Raw genomic sequence first — 23,339 nt, forward strand, 5'->3', positions numbered from 1 at the left:
TACAGTAGCCCACATTCTCCTTCAATATGTGAATATCTCTCTTCATTATTTCTCAAAGGAACCAAGTGGAAATGTTCTATTATGAGCTCAATCATTTAGCCTATTTTCTTTGATTGTTTCATCTTGGGCTGGTGATTTTAGATATGACTTTTTACACAAAGCACACGAGGCAATATAGGGGGATTAATTGTTTAAAGTGGAAAATATTGTTATTCAAATGATGTCAATAAAGACCAATTTAAAATAATTTGCTCTTTTGCTTTATGATTTATTATAAGCTATTTTTATTAAAGGCTATTTGTTCTGTTATGCCAATGATTACATAGAAAAACTACTATACCCACAATGCCCTGTGCGCTCCTATTTCCCAACTGAGGTTGCGCTTGCAAGGAGATGCTCCGCTCAATTACAAGATGATGAAGGAAGCGGGTGAATGCGGGAAGGTAGCGGAGAGAATGCACAGAGGAGTGATGCGGATTATGTTGGTCTATTTGACTGGGATTTTTGGTCGTGTGACAGAACGATGATCGGACGGGTGACGGGACGGGCCTCTAGATTGTTGATATTGGGACTACAGCCCTTTTTGGACAATCTCTAATTCAGGCGTTCTCTGTTTTCTTTTATTATCGGCCTATTTGCGCAGTTGTTGATTTTATTATATTGGATTGTTTTGTCGACAACTATAGACTATTGGCACATGGATATTATCAAAGATTTTGTAAATTATTGTTATTTTTCTTATAAAGTGTGGACAAGGTATATGGTCGCGGCAGCAACGCGCTCGATACGACAGCATATGTACACGGACAGATCTTCAAATCAAGGGAACTCCGCTGTATTTTAATAAAGATGTCAACATTATTGCATTATGGCTGCAACTATCAATTGTTTTGCAGCATCAGCGTTTGATTTTGGTGCTATAAACAACAACTCTGCAGCATTTCTAATGATGCCAAACCGAAAGGAGACGGTCGAGCGCGCAAATTAAGTGTCCTAAGATATAAAGCCTAAAATAACATTTCAAAATGGATGCACTTTGTCCTCGCTGGATGGTATTTTTATGGACGATTGTCGCCCTGTTTGTGGGTGTCAGCTTCGGCACCAACGAGGCTGAAGTTGAACCAAACACCTCTGGTCCACTGACTCTCCACTTCCCACTGCGGCAGGGTCCTCTCTCCGAAACCCAACCCCCGCACGTGGCCCCGCAACGCTCCTCGAGGGCTGCGCGAAGGCGCAGAGGGGTCATGGGCATCAATTTCGTGGACATGATCGACAACCTCCGTGGGAAATCTGGACAGGGCTACTACGTGGAGATGGCAGTGGGTTCACCGCCACAGAAGGTGACTGACTGACTCTCACTCTCTCTCTGTCTCTCTCTCTCTCTTATTGAGACGCCCATTCCGTTGACCCTGTATGACGTTTTGCGCACCTGTGCCCTATATCCTCTGCATTGTGGCACGTCAAACCTACCCTATCAAACTTTTGATTAGTGAAATCAGGTGATGAGTAGTAGGGAAAAAACATGTACACCTGTTTGGGTCTCCAGGACCAGAATTAAGAAACACTGGCTTTCGTAAACCTTGGTAACCTGGCCTTTAAAATGACAGAGGGTGAAGAAGGAGAACGACAATAATACATGTGTGTGTCTGTGCCTGTGTTTGCATGTGAGAGAAGGAGAGAGAAAGAAGGAGAGAATGAAGCCTTTAATTCTGCAGAGAGTGAGAGGGGGGGGGATAATTCCCAGTGTGATGCAGCTAAGCAGCTGCAGGGTACAGACTGGCACACCACAGGGATTACTGTGTGACAGAGCCAATGTTATGCCCTGCCTAGGACACTCTCATTATGCCACTAGGAGGATAAACCATCACTGGCTTCCATCAACTCACTAACATTTAGAGACATAGATACAAATACAACAATAGAGATGAATCCAGTGTTAATAACTATTTATGCAACACACTAAAATACACTCAAAGGGATACCATTACCATACTGCTATGTTACAGTAATACAAACCAAACAAAGTGCCACAAAGGCCTACTGTATAGACTACTAAACTCAGCAAAAAAAGAAACATCACCTTTTCAGGACCCTGTCTTTCAAAGATAATTCGTAGAAATCCAAATAACTTCTTTATAAAGGGTTTAAACACTGTTTCCCATGCTTGTTCAATGAACCATGAACAATTCATGAACATGCCCCTGTGGAACAGTTGTCAAGACACTAACAGTTTATAGACGGTAGGCAATTAAGGTCACAGTTATGGAAACTTGGGATACTAAAGAGACCTTTCTACTGACTCTGAAACACACCAAAAGAAAGATGCCCAGGGTCCCTGCTCATCTGCATGCAATTGTGGCCAGTGCAATAAATTGCAATGTCTGAACTGTGAGATACCTAAGACAGAGCTACAGGGCGGACAGCTGATCGTCCTCGAAGTGGCAGACCACGTGTAACAACACCTGCACAGGGATCGGTACATCCGAACATCACACCTGCAGGACAGGTACAGGATGGCAACAACAACTGCAAAAACTAGTTACACCAGGAACGCACAATCCCTCCATCAGTGCTCAGACTGTCCGCAACAGGCTGAGAGAGCCTGGACTCAGGGCTTTTAGGCCTGTTGTAAGGCAGGTCCTCACAAACCCACCGTCGCTGGACCAGACAGGACTGTAAAAAGTGCTCTTCACTAACGTGAGTCGCGGTTCTGTCTCACCAGGGGTGATGGTCGTATTCGCGTTTATCGTTGAAGGAATGAGCATTACACCGAGGCCTGTACTCTGGAACGGGATCGATTTGGAGGTGGAGGGTCCGTCATGGTCTGGGGCGGTGTGTTACAGCATCATCGGACTGAGCTTATTGTCATTGCAGGCAAACTCAAAGCTGTGCATTACAGGGAAGACATCCTCCTCCCTCATGTGGTACACTTCCTGCAGGCTCATCCTGACATGACCCTCCAGCATGACAATGCCACCAGCCATACTGCTCGTTCTCAAATCAAATTAAATCAAATCAAATCAAAATCAAATCAAATTTTATTTGTCACATACACATGGTTAGCAGATGTTAATGCGATTGTAGCGAAATGCTTGTGCTTCTAGTTCCGACAATGCAGTAATAACGAGCAAGTAATCTAACTAACAATTCCAAAAAAAACTACTGTCATACACAGTGTAAGGGGATAAAGAATATGTACATAAGGATATATGAATGAGTGATGGTACAGAGCAGCATAGGCAAGATACAGTAGATGATATCGAGTACAGTATATACATATGAGATAAGTATGTAAACCAAGTGGCATAGTTAAAGTGGCTAGTGATACATGTATTACATAAGGATGCAGTCGATGATATAGAGTACAGTATCAACGTATGCATATGAGATGAACAATGTAGGGTAAGTAACATTATATAAGGTAGCATTGTTTAAAGTGGCTAGTGATATATTTACATCATTTCCCATCAATTCCCATGATTAAAGTGGCTGGAGTAGAGTCAGTGTCATTGACAGTGTGTTGGCAGTAGCCACTCAATGTTAGTGGTGGCTGTTTAACAGTCTGATGGCCTTGAGATAGAAGCTGTTTTTCAGTCTCTCGGTCCCAGCTTTGATGCACCTGTACTGACCTCGCCGTCTGGATGGCAGCGGGGTGAACAGGCAGTGGCTCGGGTGGTTGATGTCCTTGATGATCTTTATGGCCTTCCTGTAGCATCGGGTGGTGTAGGTGTCCTGGAGGGCAGGTAGTTTGCCCCCGGTGATGCGTTGTGCAGACCTCACTACCCTCTGGAGAGCCTTACGGTTGAGGGCGGTGCAGTTGCCATACCAGGCGGTGATACAGCCCGCCAGGATGCTCTCGATTGTGCATCTGTAGAAGTTTGTGAGTGCTTTTGGTGACAAGCCGAATTTCTTCAGCCTCCTGAGGTTGAAGAGGCGCTGCTGCGCCTTCCTCACGATGCTGTCTGTGTGAGTGGACCAATTCAGTTTGTCTGTGATGTGTATGCCGAGGAACTTAAAACTTGCTACCCTCTCCACTACTGTTCCATCGATGTGGATGGGGGTGTTCCCTCTGCTGTTTCCTGAAGTCCACAATCATCTCCTTAGTTTTGTTGACGTTGAGTGTGAGGTTATTTTCCTGACACCACACTCCGAGGGCCCTCACCTCCTCCCTGTAGGCCGTCTCGTCGTTGTTGGTAATCAAGCCTACCACTGTTGTGTCGTCCGCAAACTTGATGATTGAGTTGGAGGCGTGCATGGCCACGCAGTCGTGGGTGAACAGGGAGTACAGGAGAGGGCTCAGAACGCACCCTTGTGGGGCCCCAGTGTTGAGGATCAGCGGGGAGGAGATGTTGTTGCCTACCCTCACCACCTGGGGGCGGCCCGTCAGGAAGTCCAGTACCCAGTTGCACAGGGCGGGGTCGAGACCCAGGGTCTCGAGCTTGATGACGAGCTTGGAGGGTACTATGGTGTTGAATGCCGAGCTGTAGTCGATGAACAGCATTTCACATAGGTATTCCTCTTGTCCAGATGGGTTAGGGCAGTGTGCAGTGTGGTTGAGATTGCATCGTCTGTGGACCTATTTGGGCGGTAAGCAAATTGGAGTGGGTCAAGGGTGTCAGGTAGGGTGGAGGTGATATGGTCCTTGACTAGTCTCTCAAAGCACTTCATGATGACGGATGTGAGTGCTACGGGGCGGTAGTCGTTTAGCTCAGTTACCTTAGCTTTCTTGGGAACAGGAACAATGGTGGCCCTCTTGAAGCATGTGGGAACAGCAGACTGGTATAGGGATTGATTGAATATGTCCGTAAACACACCGGCCAGCTGGTCTGCGCATGCTCTGAGGGCGCGGCTGGGGATGCCGTCTGGGCCTGCAGCCTTGCGAGGGTTAACACGTTTAAATGTCTTACTCACTTCGGCTGCAGTGAAGGAGAGACCGCATGTTTCCGTTGCAGGCCGTGTCAGTGGCACTGTATTGTCCTCAAAGCGGGCAAAAAGTTATTTAGTCTGCCTGGGAGCAAGACATCCTGGTCCGTGACTGGGCTGGGTTTCTTCCTGTAGTCCGTGATTGACTGTAGACCCTGCCACATACCTCTTGTGTCTGAGCCGTTGAATTGAGATTCTACTTTGTCTCTGTACTGGCGCTTAGCTTGTTTGATAGCCTTGCGGAGGGAATAGCTGCACTGTTTGTATTCAGTCATGTTACCAGACACCTTGCCCTGATTAAAAGCAGTGGTTCGTGCCTTCAGTTTCACACGAATGCTGCCATCAATCCACGGTTTCTGGTTAGGGAATGTTTTAATCGTTGCTATGGGAACGACATCTTCAACGCACGTTCTAATGAACTTGCACACCGTATCAGCGTATTCGTCAATGTTGTTGTCTGACGCAATACGAAACATCTCCCAGTCCACGTGATGGAAGCAGTCTTGGAGTGTGGAGTCAGCTTGGTCGGACCAGCGTTGGACAGACCTCAGCGTGGGAGCTTCTTGTTTTAGTTTCTGTCTGTAGGCAGGGATCAACAAAATGGAGTCGTGGTCAGCTTTTCCGAAAGGGGGGCGGGGCAGGGCCTTATATGCGTCGCGGAAGTTAGAGTAACAATGATCCAGGGTCTTTCCACCCCTGGTTGCGCAATCGATATGCTGATAAAATTTAGGGAGTCTTGTTTTCAGATTAGCCTTGTTAAAATCCCCAGCTACAATGAATGCAGCCTCCGGATAAATCGTTTCCAGTTTCCAGTTTGCAGAGAATTAAATCATTGTTAAATGATTTGCATGATTTCCTGCAAGACAGGAATGTCAGTGTTCTGCCATGGCCAGCGAAGAGCCCAGATCTCAATCCCATTGAGCACGTCGGGGACCTGTTGGATCGGAGGGTGAGGGATAGTGCCATTCCCCCCAGAAATGTCTGGGAACTTGCAGGTGCCTTGGTGGAAGAGCGGAGTAACATATCACAATAAGAACGGGCAAATCTGGTGCAGTCCATGAGGAGAAGATGCACTGCAGTACTTAATGCAGCTGGTGACCACACCAGATACGGACTGTTACTTTTGATTTTGACCCCCCCTTTGTTCAGGGACACATTATTCAATTTCTGTTAGTCACATGTCTGTGGAACTTGTTCAGTTTATGTCTCAGTTGTTGAATCTAGTTATGTTCATACAAATATTTACACATGTTAAGTTTGCTGAAAAGAAATACAGTTGACGGTGAGAGGATGTGTCTTTTTTTGCTGAGTTTATAAGACTTAAATGTGTGACTGTTAAATCAACTTCAAGATGTAAACCAGGGGCATGTAAACCAGGGGTATGTATCAATCATCACAGAGTAGAAGTGCTGATCTAGGATCAGGTCCCCCCTGTAATCTTATTCATGATCTAAAAGGCTCAACTGATCCTAAATCAGCACTCCTCTGAGATGCTTCATGCATACAGTCCCTAAAATAATAGATGAGGTTTGCAACAGGGATTCTAGGCTTCTGCCAGCTAGAGGAAGTTTAGAAGGGTCGTAGCAAGAGTGAAGTGTGTGTGTGTGTGTCAGGATGCAGCCGCGGGCCAGGCGTCTCGGGTGGTGTGTCTGAAGGGAAGCAGGATGCGGGCAGGACAAATCAATTGTGAGCCGTCAGCGTATTCCTCACCAAAATACACCCGCTACACTACAATCAGAGAGAGCGGGCCAAGAGGCTGACTGAGGGAGAGTTTATGCAGGTTAAAGTTAAATCACTCTTTACAGTACTACCTCATAATGCTAAGGTGATTCTTTATTTATTTCAATATCATATAACATGCAAATGGATCCACACAGACTGTTATGCACAATCTCCCTAGTAACCCTCTTTAATTTACATTTGATTTGGGTTTCCCCCACAATTCATTGCAATGTATCTGTGTTTGCATGGCTTAGTGTTTTTATGTGATATGTGTACATAGTAGAACATAATTTCAAGGGACATATTCCTCTAAGCAATGTTTAGAAAACTGAAGCTCATTTGCTGTATTTCTACAAAATGTAAAAATTCTAAAATGCATTTGGAGCACAGCAAAAACAAGCTTACATGACTCCAGACATGATCAGTTTGTTGCTGTAGCTTCATTCACCTCAGTCAATAGGGGACTGAACATTCTAGAAACCAGTGGAGGCTGCTGAGGGGAGGACGGCTCATTTTAATGGCTGGAATGGAGCAAATGGAATGGCATCAAACACATGGAAACGTGTTGGATGTATTCGATGCCATTCCACCAATTCCGCTGAAGGCATTACCACGAGCCCGTTCTCCCCAATTAAGGTGCCACCAGCCTCCTGTGCTACAAACACGTCATACAAGAATTAGCTGCTACTCACTAGCTCAGCACCGGGATTAAAACTCTAGTTTAGTTTCATGTCAAGTCAAACAGCAGTTACCTAGCCAAAGCAATCTACTACATCCATCTGTACCTCTGCACTGTTTTGAGAAAAAGTGGCGCTGTTCCCTGCAGCTGCGTGATGCTCTCTCCATAAAGCCAGCCAGCCATCCATACAAACAGCCTTCCCCCCTGCTCCCAGGTGTCTGCATGGTCCTAAAGCCAGCCAGTTCCGGAAAAATGCATTTGCCTTCTAATCGGGATTTAAATGATTTTAGTAGCCTATTTTAAATTGTTTGTGTTGTAGGGTAGGGCGACTGCCATACCCAATTAACACTTCTGTGATAGAGGGTTAGAAGACGACATGGATATGTTATGGAACAGCAGGGTGCATGTGATGAGTGTATCTCAAGTGACATGTTTCTGTAAGTGGGAGTGTGTGTGTGTGTGCATGTGGCATTTGTGTGGAGAGTGTGTGTGGGACCGGGTGAGAGACTAAGGCAGGCTGGGGGTTCTTCCATGCACACAGTCCTTCAGGCTCTTGGCTCTGCCACTGAGAAGAAGAACTTTCCTGGGCTATGTCCCAAATGGCACCCTATTCCCTACATAGTGCATTACTTGGGCTCTGGTCAAAAGTAGTGCACTATATAGGGAATAGGGTGCAAGTTGAGGATGCATCCCTGGATATTTCTGGAGCAGATCTATTATTGATCAGGGTCCTGCTGGTCACCAGAGAGACAACATGGCTGCCAGTCTGATTGACTGACTGCGCAAAATGTGATACTCACACTGAAAGGAGAGGGAAGGTGGGAGACAGAGAGACAGAGAGAGAGAGAGAGAGGGCAATCCGAGAACAGCCTAGGGGTTGGATGCAGAGGGAAAGGAAAAGAGAAGGACATTTGGAGCAAAAGAAACCAATACATAGCAACTGCCAGTTGCAAATGAGCTTCAACTGCCAGTACCACAATGCCAGGAGGTGAGGGAGAGAGAAAGTGACTCCAAATGGCTGAAATGAAGAAGTGCTTTTAGCAGCAGGTGCAGGGACTCATTTTATGAATAGGCATGGTTGTCTCCAAGGTAACCGGGATAATGTCCTTATCATCAGTGTATTTCAATGTATTCTGTCCTTTAACACTGGAAGACTCGATAACGCACACACACACACACACCTACATACACCACATATAGCTACCACATAATATAGGCTTAGCATTGGAAAAATGCCCATTGAATATGTAATGACAACTATGTTGTGTTTGTGTGTTTGGGAATCAGTTGAATATTCTGGTGGACACAGGCAGCAGTAACTTTGCAGTCGGGGCAGCTGCTCACCCTTTCCTCTGCAGATACTACCATCGCTCACTGTGAGTACCATGGGATCTTATTACAATACACTGAAAGTGCTCTTTCTTGAAAACTTTACTGCTGACATGCGCAATGCTTTGGGACCCTATCAACAGTGGCCGGATGGGCAAAATACTAAAATATGTTTTTTGAGTAAACTATCCCTTTAAATATAATATTAAATATGAATCCCATTGATGAGTGAATCTCAGTGGGATCTCTCCCTTTTAGATGACTCTGAACATACTTCTCTTGGTGGGCTTATACAGTAAGCCCCTTTTCTCCGCTGCTGTTCATAGGTCTAACTCCTACCGCGACCTTGGGCGCAGTGTCTACGTACCCTACACCCAGGGCCGCTGGGAGGGTGAGCTGGGCACTGACCTGGTGTCTGTGCCACATGGCCCCAACGCCTCGCTCCGTGCCAACATCGCAGCCATTACCCAGTCGGACCGCTTCTTCATCAACGGATCCAACTGGGAGGGCATTCTGGGCCTGGCCTACGCCGAGATCGCCCGGGTGAGAGGAGGGGAGAGAGAAGGAGGGAATGGGAAATGGTCTGGGTAGAAAACACATGGGTGAGAGGGGGGAAGAGGGAGATGGAAAGGGAGAGTGAGAATGATCAGCTAGAGGGTCACTGGTGAGGGTAGAGAGACAGCACTATTCAGTAATGTGAAAAATGCACAGTGATGGATTTGTGGAGATACAATATCAGTTTAGGCTTGTTGTCAACAAGATGGCTAAAATGACCACAGGATTGTTGTAGATGTTTTCCCCCTCACTTTAATGTAGTTATCCTTTTCCCATTTTTAAATCCTATAACCCCCGCCCCCCCTCTCTGTTTAGCCTGATGAGATGCTGGAGCCTTTCTTTGACTCGCTGGTGCGGCAGACCCCTGTGCCTAACCTGTTCTCCCTGCAGATGTGTGGTGCAGGGTTCACCCAGAACTACAGCCTGGGCAGTGCTACCGTGGGTGGCAGCATGGTGAGATGAGAGAGATAGAGAAAGAGAAATAGACATACAGTAAATAGGAAAAGACACAGACACATTTTCTGTTTTAGGGAAATACACAGAAGTGGTGTATTGTGTTAGTGTAACCAAGAGAGTTATAAACTCAGCAAAAAAAAAGAAACGTCCCTTTTTCAGGACCCTGTCTTTCAAAGATAATTCATAAAAATCCAAATAACTTCACAGATCTTCATTGTAAAGGGTTTAAACACTGTTTCCCATGCTTGTTCAATAAACCATAAACAATTAATGAACGTGCACCTGTGGAACGGTCCTTAAGACACTAACAGCTTACAGACGGTAGGCAACTATGGTCACAGTTATGAAAACTTAGGACACTAAAGAGGCCTTTCTACTGACTCTGAAAAACACCAAAATTAAGATGCCCAGGGTCCCTGCTCATCTGTATGAACGTGCCTTAGGCATGCTGCAAGGAGGCATGAGGACTGCAGATATGGCCAGGGCAATAAATTGCAATGTCCATACTGTGAGACGCCTAAGATAGCGCTACAGGGAGACAGGACGGACAGCTGATCGTCCTCGCAGTGGCAGACCACGTGTAACAACACCTGCACAGGATTGGTACATCCGAACATCACACCTGTGGGACAGGTACAGGATGGCAACAACAACTGCCCGAGTTACACCAGGAACGCACAATCCCTCCATCAGTGCTCAGACTGTCTGCAATAGGCTGAGAGAGGCTGGACTGAGGGCTTGCAGGCCTGTTGTAAGGCAGGTCCTCACCAGACATCACCGGCAACAACGTCACCTATGGACACAAACCCACCGTTGCTGGACCAGACAGAACTGTAAAAAGTGCTCTTCACTGACGAGTCGCAGTTTTGTCTCACCAGGGGTGATGGTCGGATTCATGTTTGTCATTGAAGGAATGAGCGTTACACCGAGGCCTGTACTCTGGAGCGGGATCGATTTGGAGATGGAGGGTCTGTCATGGTCTGGGGCGGTGTGTCACAGCATCATCGGACTGAGCTTGTTGTCATTGCAGGCAATCACAATGCTGTGCGTTACAAGGAAGACATCCTTCTTCCTCATGTGGTACCCTTCCTGCAGGCTCATCCTGACCTGACCCTCCAGCATAACAATGCCACCAGCCATACTGCTCGTTCTGTGTGTGATTTCCTCCAAGACATGAATGTCAGTGTTCTGCCATGGCCAGCGAAGAGCCTGGATCTCAATCCCATTGAGCACGCCTGGGACCTGTTGGATCGGAGGGTGAGGGATAGGGCATTCCCCCCAGAAATGTCTGGGAACTTGCAAGTGCCTTGGTGGAAGAGTGGGGTAACATCTCACAGTAAGAACGGGCAAATCTGGTGCAGTCCATGAGGAGGAGATGCACTGCAGTACTTAATGCAGCTGGTGGCCACACTAGATACTGACGCTTACTTTTGTTTTTGACCCCCCCATTTGTTCAGGGACACATTATTCCATTTCTGTTAGTCACATGTCTATGGAACTTATTCAGTTTATGTCTCAGTTGTTGAATCTTGTTATGTTCATACAAATATTTACACGTTAAGTTTTCTGAAAATAAATGCAGTTGACAGTGAGAGGACATTTCTTTTTTTTGCTGAGTTTATATAGAGATGGTATGTGCCAGGTAGGTACTCTATGTCGGTATTGTTTAGTTATAATCTGTATTGCAAAGGCAATATGAGATAGAAAGTGTGTTGAGAGTTTGGACCCATTCTATGATACTGTCTGATTTCCGTTTCCTCAGATCATCGGTGGAGTGGATTCTTCTCTCTATGTTGGGGACCTGTGGTACACCCCGATCCGCCGGGAGTGGTATTATGAGGTCATCATTGTGCGCATTGAGGTCAATGGTCAGGATCTCAACATGGACTGCAAGGAGGTACTGGAGCTAACTGATAAATTTTTTTGCTGATAACATTTTGTTTTTCTGATGATCCTTCAATCAACATTTTCTTCTCTATTCCATAAAATGTTTCTCTTTAATATAATAATATATGCCATTAGGCAGATGCTTTTATCCAAAACGACGTATAGTCATGTGTGCGTACATTTGAAGTATGAGTGGTCCCTTCTCTTTTTCTCTTTAGTTTGCTCCTGTATTCTCTTTAGTTAACCCTGAATATCTGTCTGTTTACCTTTTATCACTAATACTGGTGCGGTAAGTGACAGTGAATAAAGAATGACAATTTGTTTCCTCTCTTGGCTTGTGGTTCTATCAGTACAACTATGATAAGAGCATTGTGGACAGTGGCACCACTAACCTCCGGCTCCCTCGTAAAGTGTTCCAGGCAGCTGTGAAGGCCATCGAGGCAGCCTCGTCTGTGAGTTCCTCCTCATACCTTTTCTCCTCTCTCTCTCACTCCCCCTCTCTGTTCTTTTGTTCTTTCTCATCTTTCTAGCTGCCAGTTTCAGCTAGTGTCATGTGATATCCCCTTTCTCAGGTCTAATGTCTGTAATACTTTCATGGCTATCAACTTTCTCTAGTTTCTAGTTTCTGCAGTTGCTAAATATTCTTTCTATCCCTCTCTCCCACACACACACATGCACAAACATACACAAACCCCATGTCTCCCTATCAGACAGAGCAGTTTCCCTCTGGGTTCTGGTTGGGGGAGCAGCTGGTGTGCTGGCAGGCTGGCACCACCCCATGGCACATCTTCCCTGTCATCTCGCTCTACCTAATGAGTGAGAACCGCAACCAGTCCTTCCGCATCTCCATTCTCCCACAGGTAACAGTGTCTGTCTGTGTACTTACCTTCAATTCATCAATTCAATGAGCTAGTGGTGATCCTCTCTTAAACTCCTTTCACTGTTCATTCAATTTAGATGTGTTGAGAACGTCAGAGAGTATTTGATGTATGTTATTCCTATGAGAGACTGGACCTTGGAGATAGTGGTGATTAGTGGAATCCCTGTTTCAATGGAAATGAGATAGAAGTGGAGAGCAGCTTGTATTGGGACAGTAGTGGCAGCCAGCTCTGGCTTTGAACCTTCGACTAGCAACAGTTGACATTGATAATATGATGGTATAAAAATGTGAAAGAAGTGAGTAAATTCCTCACTCATGCGTGGACTGGTTAATTCATGCTTACACCAAACCCAGACTGCATAGACAAGCACAAAACAGTGCAGTGAGCTTATTAGCCTATTGCTGTATTTCTCCTGGTTTATACTTAACATACATTGTTGTTGTTCTCTACTGACTGTCCGCTGTTTCTTTGTGCCCCCTGCAGCAGTACCTGCGGCCCGTGGAGGACGTGGCCTCGGCCCAGGAGGACTGCTATAAGTTTGCTGTGTCCCAGTCCAGCACAGGCACCGTCATGGGCGCCGTCATCATGGAGGGCTTCTATGTGGTGTTCGACCGCCAGAGGAAACGCATCGGATTTGCCGTCAGTACCTGCCATGGTGAGGGGGGATGGAGGGAGTATGAGAAGGAGGGAGAGAGGGAGATGGTATATATGAATATATATATATACACACACACACTACCGTTCAAATGTTTGGGGTCACTTAAAAATGTCCTTGTTTTTGTCCATTAAAATAACATCAAATTAAACAGAAATACAGTGTAGACATTGTTAACGTTGTAAATGACTATTGTAGCTGGAACTGACAGATTCTTTATGGAATATCCACATAGGCGTACAGAGGCCCATTATCAGCAACAATCAAGAAACGGAAGCTCTTGTACAACGCTGTGTGCTACTCCCTTCACATAACAGCGCAAACTGGCTCTAACCAGAATAGAAAGAGGAGTGTGAGACCCCGGTTCACAACTGAGGAAGAGGACAAGTACATTAGAGTGTCTAGTTTGAGAAACAGACGCCTCACAAGTCCACAACCGGCAGCTTGATTAAATAGTACCCAAAAAACACCAGTCTCAACATCAACAGTGAAGAGATGACTCCGAGATGTTGGCCTTCTAGGCAGAGTTGCAAAGAAAAAGCCATATCTCAGACTGGCCAATAAAAATAAAATATTAAGATGTGCAAAATAACACAGACACTGGACAGAGGAACTCTGCCTAGAAGGCCAGCATCCCGGAGTAGCCTCTTCACTGTTGATGTTGAGACTGGTGTTTTGCGGGTACTATTTAATGACGCTGCCGGTTGTGGACTTGTGAGGCGTCTGTTTCTCAAACTAGACACTCTAATGTACTTGTCCGCAGAACACTGACATTCCTGTCTTGCAGGAAATCACACACAGAACGAGCAGTATGGCTGGTGGCATTGTCATGCTGGAGGGTCATGTCAGGATGAGCCTGCAGGAAGGGTACCACATGAGGGAGGAGGATGTCTTCCCTGTAACGCACAGCTTTGAGATTGCCTGCAATGACAACAAGCTCAGTCTGATGATGCTGTGACACACCGCCCCAGACCATGACGGACCCTCCACCTCCAAATCGATCCCGCTCCAGGGTACGGGCCTCGGTGTAATGCTCATTCCTTCAATGACAAACATGAATCTGACCATCACCCCTGGTGAGACAAAACCGCAACTCACGTCAGTGAAGAGCACTTTTTACAGTCCTGTCTGGTCCAGCAACGGTGGGTTTGTGCCCATAGGTGACGTTGTTGCCAGTGATGTCTGGTGAGGACCTGCCTTACAACAGGCCTACAAGCCCTCAGTCCAGCCTCCCTCAGCCTATTGCGGACAGTCTGAACACTGATGGAGGGATTGTGCGTTCCTGGTGTAACTCGGGCAGTTGTTGTTGCCATCCTGTACCTGTACCGCAGGTGTGATTTTTGGATCTACTGATCCTGTGCAGGTGTTGTTACACGTGGTCTGCCACTGCGAGGACGATCAGCTGTCCGCCCTGTCTCCCTGTAGTGCTGTCTTAGGCGTCTCACAGTACAGACATGGCAATTTATTGCCCTGGCCACATCTGCAGTCCTCATGCAGATGAGCAGGGACCCTGGGCATCTTTCTTTTGGTGTTTTCAGAGTCAGTAGAAAGGCCTCTTTAGTGTCCTAAGTTTTCATTACTGTGACCTTAATTGCCTACCGTCTGTAAGCTGTGAGTGTCTTAACGACCGTTCCACAGGTGCATGTTCATTAATTGTTTAGCATGGGAAACATGCTCAATGTTCAAACCCTTTACAATGAAGATATGTGAAGTTATTTGGATTTTTACAAATGATCTTTAAAAGACAGGGTCCTGAAAAAGGGACGCTTCTTTTTTTGCTGAGTTTATATATAATAAATATATAGACACTGAAGAAAAATATAAATGCAACATGCAACAATTTCAATGATTTTACTGAGTTACAGCTCCTAGTTGCCAGGGATTTTAATGTAGGGAAACTTAAATCCATTTTACCTCATTTCTACCAGCATGTTACTTGTGCAACCAGAGGAAAAAAACTCTAGACCACCTTTACTCCACACACAGAGACGCATACAAATCTCTCCCTCGCTCTCCATTTGGCAAATCTGACCATAATTCTATCCTCCTGATTCCTGCTTACAAGCAAAAACTAAAGCAGGAAGTAGCACTGACTCGCTTAATATGGAAGTGGTCAGATGACGCAGATGCTAAGCTACTGGACTGTTTTGCTAGCAGACTGGAATATGTTACGGGAAATATCCGATGGCATTGAGGAGTACACCACATCAGTCAACGGCTTCATCAATAAGTGCATCAATGACATCGCAACACAGTGACCATACGTACATATACCCCAATCAGAAGTCATGGATTAATGGCAACATCCGCACTGAGCTTAATGGTAGAGCTGCCGCTTTCAAGGAGTGCGACTCTAACCCGGATGCTTATAAGACATAACGCTATGCCCTATGACAAACCATCAAATCAAATCAAAGTTTATTTGTCACGTGCGCCAAATACAACAGGTGTACACCTTACAGTGAAATGCTTACTTACAGGCTTTAACCAATAGTGCAAAAAAGGTATTAGGTGAACAATAGGTGAGTGAAGAAATAAAACGAACAGTAAAAAGACAGGCTATATACAGTAGCGAGGCTACACACAGACACCGGTTAGTCAGGCTGATTGAGGTAGTTTGTACATGTAGATATGGTTAAAGTGACTATGCATATATGATGAACAGAGAGTAGCAGCAGCATAAAAAGAGGGGTTGGAAGGAGGCACACAATGCAAATAGTCCGGGTAGCCATTTGATTACCTGTTAAGGAGTCTTATGGCTTGGGGGTGAAAACTGTTGAGAAGCCTTTAGGTCCTAGACTTGGCACTCTGGTACCACTTGCCATGCGGTAGTAGAGAGAACAGTCTATGACTGGGGTGGCTGGGGTCTTTGACAATTTTTAGGGCCTTCCTCTGACACCGCCTGGTGTAGAGGTCCTGGATGGCAGGCAGCTTAGCCCAAATGATGTACTGGGCCGTACGCACTTCCCTCTGTAGTGCCTTGCGGTCAGAGGCCGAGAAATTGCCGTACCAGGCAGTGATGCAACCAGTCAGGATGCTCTTGATGTTGCAGCTGTAGAACCTTTTTAGGATCTCAGGACCCAAGCCACATCTTTTTAGTTTCCTGAGGGGGAATAGGCTTTGTTGTGCCCTCTTCACGACTGTCTTGGTGTGTTTGGACCATTCTAGTTTGTTGTTGATGTGGACACCAAGGAACTTGAAGCTCTCAACCTGCTCCACTACAGCCCCGTTCTTTTCCTGTAGTCCACAATCTTCTCCTTAGTCTTGGTTACGTTGAGGGATAGGTTGTTATTCTGGCACCACCCGGCTAGGTAGCTGACCTCCTCCCTATAGGCTGTCTCGTTGTTGTCGGGCATCAGGCCTACCTACCACTGTTGTGTCGTCTGCAAACTTAATGATGGTGTTGGAGTTGTGCCTGGCCATGCAGTCGTGGGTGAACAGGGAGTACAGGAGGGGACTGAGCACGCACCCCTGGGGAGCTCCTGTGTTGAGGATCAGCATGGCAGATGTGTTGCTACATACCCTTACCACATGGGGGCGGCTTGTCAGGATGTCCAGGATCCAGTTGCAGAGGAAGGTGTTTAGTCCCAGGATCTTAAGCTTAGTGATGAGCTTAAGGGTACTAGGGTGTTGAAAGCTGAGCTGTCGTCAACGAATAGCATTCTCACATAGGTGTTCCAGATGGGAAAGGGCAGTGTGGAGTGCAATAGAGAGTGCAATCAGAATGAGTTTTTCCCCACAAAAGGGCTTTATTACAGACAGAAATACTACTCAGTTTCATCAGCTGTCCAGGTGGCTGGTCTCAGACCATCCCGCAGGTGAAGAAGCCGGAGGTGGGGGTCCTGGGCTGTCCTAGTACTTAAGTAAATATACTTTTAAGTACTACTTAAGTTGTTTTTTGGGGGTATCTGTACTTTACTTTACTATTTATATTTTTTACAACTTTTACCTTTACTCTACTATATTCCTAAAGACACCAAAAAGTACTCGTTACATTTGGAATGTTTAGCAGGACAGGAATATGGTCTAATTCACACACTTATCAAGAGAACATCCCTGGTCATCCCTTCTGCCTCTGATCTGGCAGACTCACTGTGCCCCTGGCTATCCGTAAATTTAAAAAAAGAATAATAAATTGTGTCGTCAGGTTTGCTGAATATAAGACATTTTAAATGATTTATATTTTTACTTTTGAGACTTAAGTACATGTAAAACCAAATACGTTTAGGCTGCTACTCAAGTATTATTTTACTGGGTGACTTTCATTTTTACTTGAGTAATTTTCTTTTAAGGTATATTTACTTTTACTTATTAAGTATGAAAATTGGGTACTTTTACACCGCTGGTTGTGAGGCCAGTTGAACGTACTTCCAAATTCTCTAAAACGACATTGGAGGCAGCTTATGGTAGAGAGATGAACATTAAATGATCTAGCAACATCTCTGGTGGACATTCCTGCAGTCAGCATGCCAATTACATGCTCCCTCAAAACTTGATACATCTATGTCATTGTATTTTGTGACAAAACTGCATATTTTAGAGTGGCCTTTTATTGTCCCCAGCACACGTGCACCTGTCAGGTGGATGGACTATCTTGGAAAAGGATAAATTCTCACTAACAGGGGTGTAAATAAATTTGTGCAAAAAAATTGGAGAGAAATAAACTTTTTGTGCGTATGGAAAATTCCTGGGATCTTTTATTTCAGAACATGAAACATGGGTCCAACACTTTACATGTTGCGTTTATATTTTTGTTCAGTGTATATACACTGAGTGAACAAAACATTATGAACACCTGCTCTTTCTATGACATAGACTGACCAGGTGAATCCAGATGAAAGCTATGATCCCTTATTGATGTCACTTTTTAAACCCACTTCGATCAGTGTAGATGAAGTGGAGGAGACAGATTAAAGATGGATTTATGTGTGTGTGTGCCTGTATGTATGTTCCTGATCCATGTGTATTTCTATGCCACAGTGCACGATGAGTTCCGTACGGCCTCCGTCGAGGGGCCTTTCCACGGCGTGGATCTGGAGGACTGCGGCTACAACATCCCGCAGACGGACGAGTCCACCCTGATGACCATTGCCTACATCATGGCAGGCATCTGTGCCCTCTTCATGCTGCCACTGTGCCTCATGCTGTGCCAGTGGCGCTTCTCCCGCTGTCTCCGCCCATCTGGAGCTGGGGACTTCGCTGATAATATCTCACTCCTCAAATGATAGAAAGGCATGGAAATACAGTACACAGGAGAGGCAAGCCTACCAGGAATGGAGATGGAGGCTTTTCTAATGGTTATTGAGGACGCATCAGCCTCATTGAGTAATGCAGAAACAGATTAACATGTAGGATGGTGTTAGTTGTGGCTTGGGAGGGTAGCACAATGACCAAACAAGCCCATGGCCACTTACTTTGGATTCATCAAAGGTGGATATACCAGCAAGCTGGGTTAAATGGCTTCCTGGACTCAGTGGACAACTTTATTGATAGAAGGGCATGATATAAATATACAGTATTTATAGATGTGTGTGAGTGTTCGTGATTGTATGAGGTGTGTGTATATGTATGTATGTATGAACAGCACCAGTCAAAAGTTTGGACACACCTACACATTCAAGGGTTTTTCTTTATTTGTACTATTTTCTACATTGTAGAATAATAGTGAAGACATCAAAACAATGAAATAACACATTGAATCATGTAGTAACCAAAAAAGTGTTAAACAAATCAAAATATATTTTATATTTTAAATTCTTCAAGGTAGCCAACCTTTGCCTTCATGAAAACTTTGCACACTCTTGGCATTCTCTCAACCAGTTTCACCTGGAACGATTTTCCAACAGTCTTGAAGGAGTTCCCACATTTGCGGAGCACTTGTTGGCTGCTTTTCCTTTACTCTGCAGTCCAACTCATCCCAAACCATCTCAATTGGGATGAGGTCAGGTGATTGTGGAGGCCAGCTCATCTGATACAGCACTCCATCGCTCTCCTTCTTGGTCAAATAGCCCTTACACAGACTGGAGGTGTGTTGGGTCATTGTCCTGTTGAAAAACAAATGATAGTCCAACTAAGCGCAAACCAGATGGGATGGCATATCACTGCAAAATGTTGTGGTAGCCATGCTGGTTAAGTGTGACTTGAATTCTAAATAAATCTCGAGACAGTGTCACCAGCAAAGCACCTCCATGTTTCACGGTGTGAACCACACATAAAGAGATCATCCGTTCACCTACTCTGTCTCACAAAGACACGCCTGCGGGAACCAAAAATCTCACATTTGCACTCATCAGACCAAAGGACAGATTTCCACCTATCTAATGTCCATTGCTCGTGTTTTTTGACCCAAGCAAGTCTCTTATTATTATTGGTGTCATTTAGTAGTGGTTTCTTTGCAGCAATTCGACCATGAAGGCCTGATTCACGTAGTCTCCTCTGAACAGTTGACGTTGAGATGTGTCTGTTACTTGAACACTGTGAAGCATTTATTTGGGCTACAATTTCTGAGGCTGGTAACTGTAATGAACTTATCCTTTGCAGCAGAAGTAACTCTGGGTCTTCCTTTCCTGTAGCGGTCCTCATGAGAGCCAGTTTCATCATAGCGCTTGATGGTTTTTGCGACTGCACTTGAAGAAACTTTAAAAGTTCTTGACATTTTCCAGATTGACTGACCATCATGTCTTAAAGTAATGATGGAGTGTCATTTCTCTTTGCTTATTTGAGCTGTTCTTGTCATTATATGGACTTGGTCTTTTACCAAATAGGGCTATATTCTGTATACCACCCCTTCATTGTTACAACACAACTGATTGGCTCAAACGCATTAAGGAAATAAATTCCACAAACTAATTCCAGGTGACTACCTGAGCATTCCAAGCGTGTGCAAAGCTGTCAAGGCAAAGGGTGGCTACTTTAAGAGTCAAATATACAATATATTTTGATTTAACACTTTTTTGTTACTACATGATTCCACGTGTTATTTCATAGTTTTGATGTCCTCACTATTGTACAACGTAGAAAATAGTAAAAATTCTGAAAAACCCTTGAATCAGGTGTGTCCAAACTTGGCGGGTACTGTGTGTTTATTGATCATATATACACGAGGTGATCTAGAATTTAAGGATGGACCTGATTGAATATATTTGATTTTACATCAACAGTACCAGCTAAGCAATGCTAATCATAAGTGCTAATTGGGTGAACTTTTCAAGAGTGTAAAATTAGCAATCAAATATCAGATGCAGTGAAATTTATGGTGAAGCCATGTTACTTGGTGTACATTAAAAAAGCTTAGATTATGTATTTAATACAGTTAATATCAGATATGACACTTTTATAAGTTGGTACCTCACTGCTTGTGATGGTATGTACTAATTCACACAGAAAGAGATGTACAGACACACACAATCATTCTCCCACACATACAGAGGTCTTCAAAACCTCCAAACAGCTTGAGCTCAGCCAACCCTTTAACAGCTCACATACAAAAACTCACCGGCACAGCCCCCGACAGTAACACACGTTCATGTGCCCCAGTCAACTGCACTATCCCCATGGTGTGCTTGAATATAAATCGTTGTGTGATGATTTTATGTAAATTAAACACAATATCGCAATTAGACAGATTCTTCTTTCATAGACCTGCTGTAAATAAATAGACGCACCTGACACAGCACTTGACTACTAATAAATAAAGTAACAAATATAATTTAATCTGTGTCATGACATGAATTCCCCTTCCTTAATGAGTGGGATACAGACATCTGGACCTATAATGTCACTTTCAGCTTCTTGCAGGGCAGGCGGCGTGGGAGGTTCCTGGTAGAAAGCCAGACAGGATCCCCAGGGTGGTACACAGGACTCTCACTGCAGTGGCGGTCTGCCTATCCTTTTGACGCGCTGGAGTCTCACGTGAGCGTCGCTCCACATACTGCGAGCCTGAACCACTCATCAACCGTAGGAGTGTCGGTCTGACCTGGGGTCCATGGAGCCAGAGCCAGCTGAAAACCCAGAACACACACTGGGAAATACCTGGATGTCCAACGACAGCTGTGTGTGCCCAGGTCAGCAGCCGATCCCTTATCCCTGTGGGAACATAGATGAGCTCGGGAGGACAGTTAGTGGGTGAGGGCTCCCTCTCCAGAGCCTGGCAAATGTCCATATTTACATCCCAGACCACAGGGGATACGACTCGGGAGGATGGGATTATAGGCTGGTGAGGATGACAAATGGTTCCTTGGCGCCCTCCAGCCAGTGTCTCCACTCCTCTAATGCCAACTTCACCGCCAGGAGCTCTCGATCACCAACATCCTAGTTCCTCTCTGCAGGGGACAGTTTCTTAGAGTAATATGCACATGGATACAATTTATGTGGATTACCCTGTCGTTGAGAGAACTGCCCCCACGCTCACCTCTGAAGCGTCCACCTCCACCACTAAGGAGATAGTGGGATCTGGGTGTTTGCGCAATGGGGCGGATGTGAAACGTCCCTTGAGTAGATGGAAGGGGACCACCCTTGAGGTCAGAGGGGCGGCGATGGAGCTGAAGTTCCTGATGAAACAGCGGTATAAGTTGGCAAACCACAAAAAACGTTGTAACCCCTTTATGGTGGTTGGGACTGTCAGTGATCTGACCACATCTACCTTCATGTCATCCATCCTCAATCCCCGCAGGATGATTTGGTAGCCTAAGGAGACCGCTTTCTGATGAAATTAGCACTTCTCAGTCTTGACGAACAGTTGGTTAGCCAGGAGGCGTTCCAGGACTGCTCGGACGTGAGTGATGTGATCCTCCAGGGTAGCCGAGTAGACCAGGAAGTCATCGATATACATGACCACCTGGCGTCCGAGCAGGTCCCTGAACACCTTGTTAACGAATGCCTAGAACACTGATGGAGCATTGCTAAACCAAAAATGGCAACACCAAGTACTCGTAGTGACCAGACATCATGCTGAACGCAGTCTTCCATTCATCCCCCTCCTGGATGCAGATGAGATTGTATGCACTCCGCAGGTCCAGTTTGGTAAAGAACCGGGCCCTGCGGTGCTGTTCTATAGCTACCGGCACCAACGGGAGAGGGTAATGGTACTTTGTGGTGATTTCATTGAGTCCTCTAATCCTGCTTGGCCACAAATAAGAAACTTGCAGACACGGAGAAGTGGTCATGCTCCATGGCCTGGGTCTCAGCCACCGACAGACGGTAGATGCATCTGTGCGGAGGCACAGCCCCTGCCAGCAGGTCGATGGCACAGTCCAAGGGGCGATGAGGAGGAAGACAAGTGGCGCGGGTCTTGGAGAATACCTCCCGCAAGTAGTGGTAAACCTCTGGGGATGTTGGGCTGAAGGGCAACCATAGGACTCTCAACCAACGTGGAACCACAGGGTATGGGGAAGCGAAGCAGGTCCTCCAGCATTCAGGTGACCAGTCTGTGATTCTCATCTTCGACCATGAGATAGTGGGGATATGGCGTTGGAGCCAAGCCAGGCCAAGGATGATCTTGTGAACTGGTGATGTTCTCCTGATGAATGGACTCCATGGTGAGGGTGAGTGGTTGGGTGATGGTTCAGTACCCTAATGGCCGACTATTGAAGGCTTGAACTAGGAAAGGATCGCGGGTATGATATGTTAAGAGAGGCGGCAAGGGTCTGGTCAATAAAGTTCCCCGTGGCACCAGAATCCACTAACGCTGTAGACACAGTACGTGAGGAGCAGTCAACTAGTGTGATGATGCCAAAAAGAGCATAGCAGAAAGTGATGATGGAATACTCACTCCTGCCCCAGGAGGTGGAAGATCACGTGACTGTCCCTCTGCTCGTGGATCCCGAATTGGGAAGTGCCGGACAATGCTGGAGCCCTCCTTGACCACAAAACAGACAGAGCCCCAGCTGTGTTGCTCCACCGCGGGGAGGTGTGTGTCCCCTTACCTCCACGGGTTCAGGCTCTGATCGAGTGTTCACTGAGGGAGGGAGAGAAGCGATGGGAGTACCGAAGCTCCTGAATTAGGTTATCCAGACAGCCGGCCATCGCAATGAGTGCGTCCAAGGAGAGTATGTTGTCTCGACAGGACAGTTCCGTCTGGACCTCCTCACACAGACCCCTTCTGAATAGCGTATGAAGCACCGGCTTATTCCATCCACTGGATGCGGCTTCTGTCCGGAAGGTGAGCGTGTACTCAGCAGCCGTCTGGACCCCCAGCTGTAATTGAAGTAAGCGCTCACCCCAATCTCTGCCCTCTGGGGGGGGGTGTGGATGA

General features: G+C 45.9%; 1 protein-coding gene across 2 annotated transcripts; it reads left to right on the forward strand.

The window, feature by feature from the left end:
• The first annotated feature begins 386 nt into the window (after positions 1-386).
• LOC112265203 (beta-secretase 1) lies at positions 387-18,690 on the forward strand. Of its 2 annotated transcripts, none has more exons than XM_024442303.2 (9): positions 387-1,340; positions 8,612-8,700; positions 8,950-9,196; positions 9,524-9,661; positions 11,427-11,561; positions 11,902-12,003; positions 12,262-12,411; positions 12,916-13,087; positions 18,068-18,690. In XM_024442303.2, exons 1-9 carry the CDS (start codon positions 1,026-1,028, stop codon positions 18,310-18,312), a joined length of 1,593 nt encoding a protein of 530 aa, XP_024298071.1. In that variant the 5' UTR covers positions 387-1,025; the 3' UTR covers positions 18,313-18,690. The 2 variants fall into 2 exon arrangements, with proteins under 2 accessions (XP_024298071.1, XP_024298073.1); XM_024442305.2 differs by having other exon boundaries at positions 8,980-9,196; positions 18,068-18,689.
• The last annotated feature ends 4,649 nt before the right edge of the window (positions 18,691-23,339 follow it).

Source organism: Oncorhynchus tshawytscha, linkage group LG13, assembly GCF_018296145.1.
Source record: "Oncorhynchus tshawytscha isolate Ot180627B linkage group LG13, Otsh_v2.0, whole genome shotgun sequence".
Classification (NCBI taxonomy): Eukaryota; Metazoa; Chordata; class Actinopteri; order Salmoniformes; family Salmonidae; genus Oncorhynchus; species Oncorhynchus tshawytscha.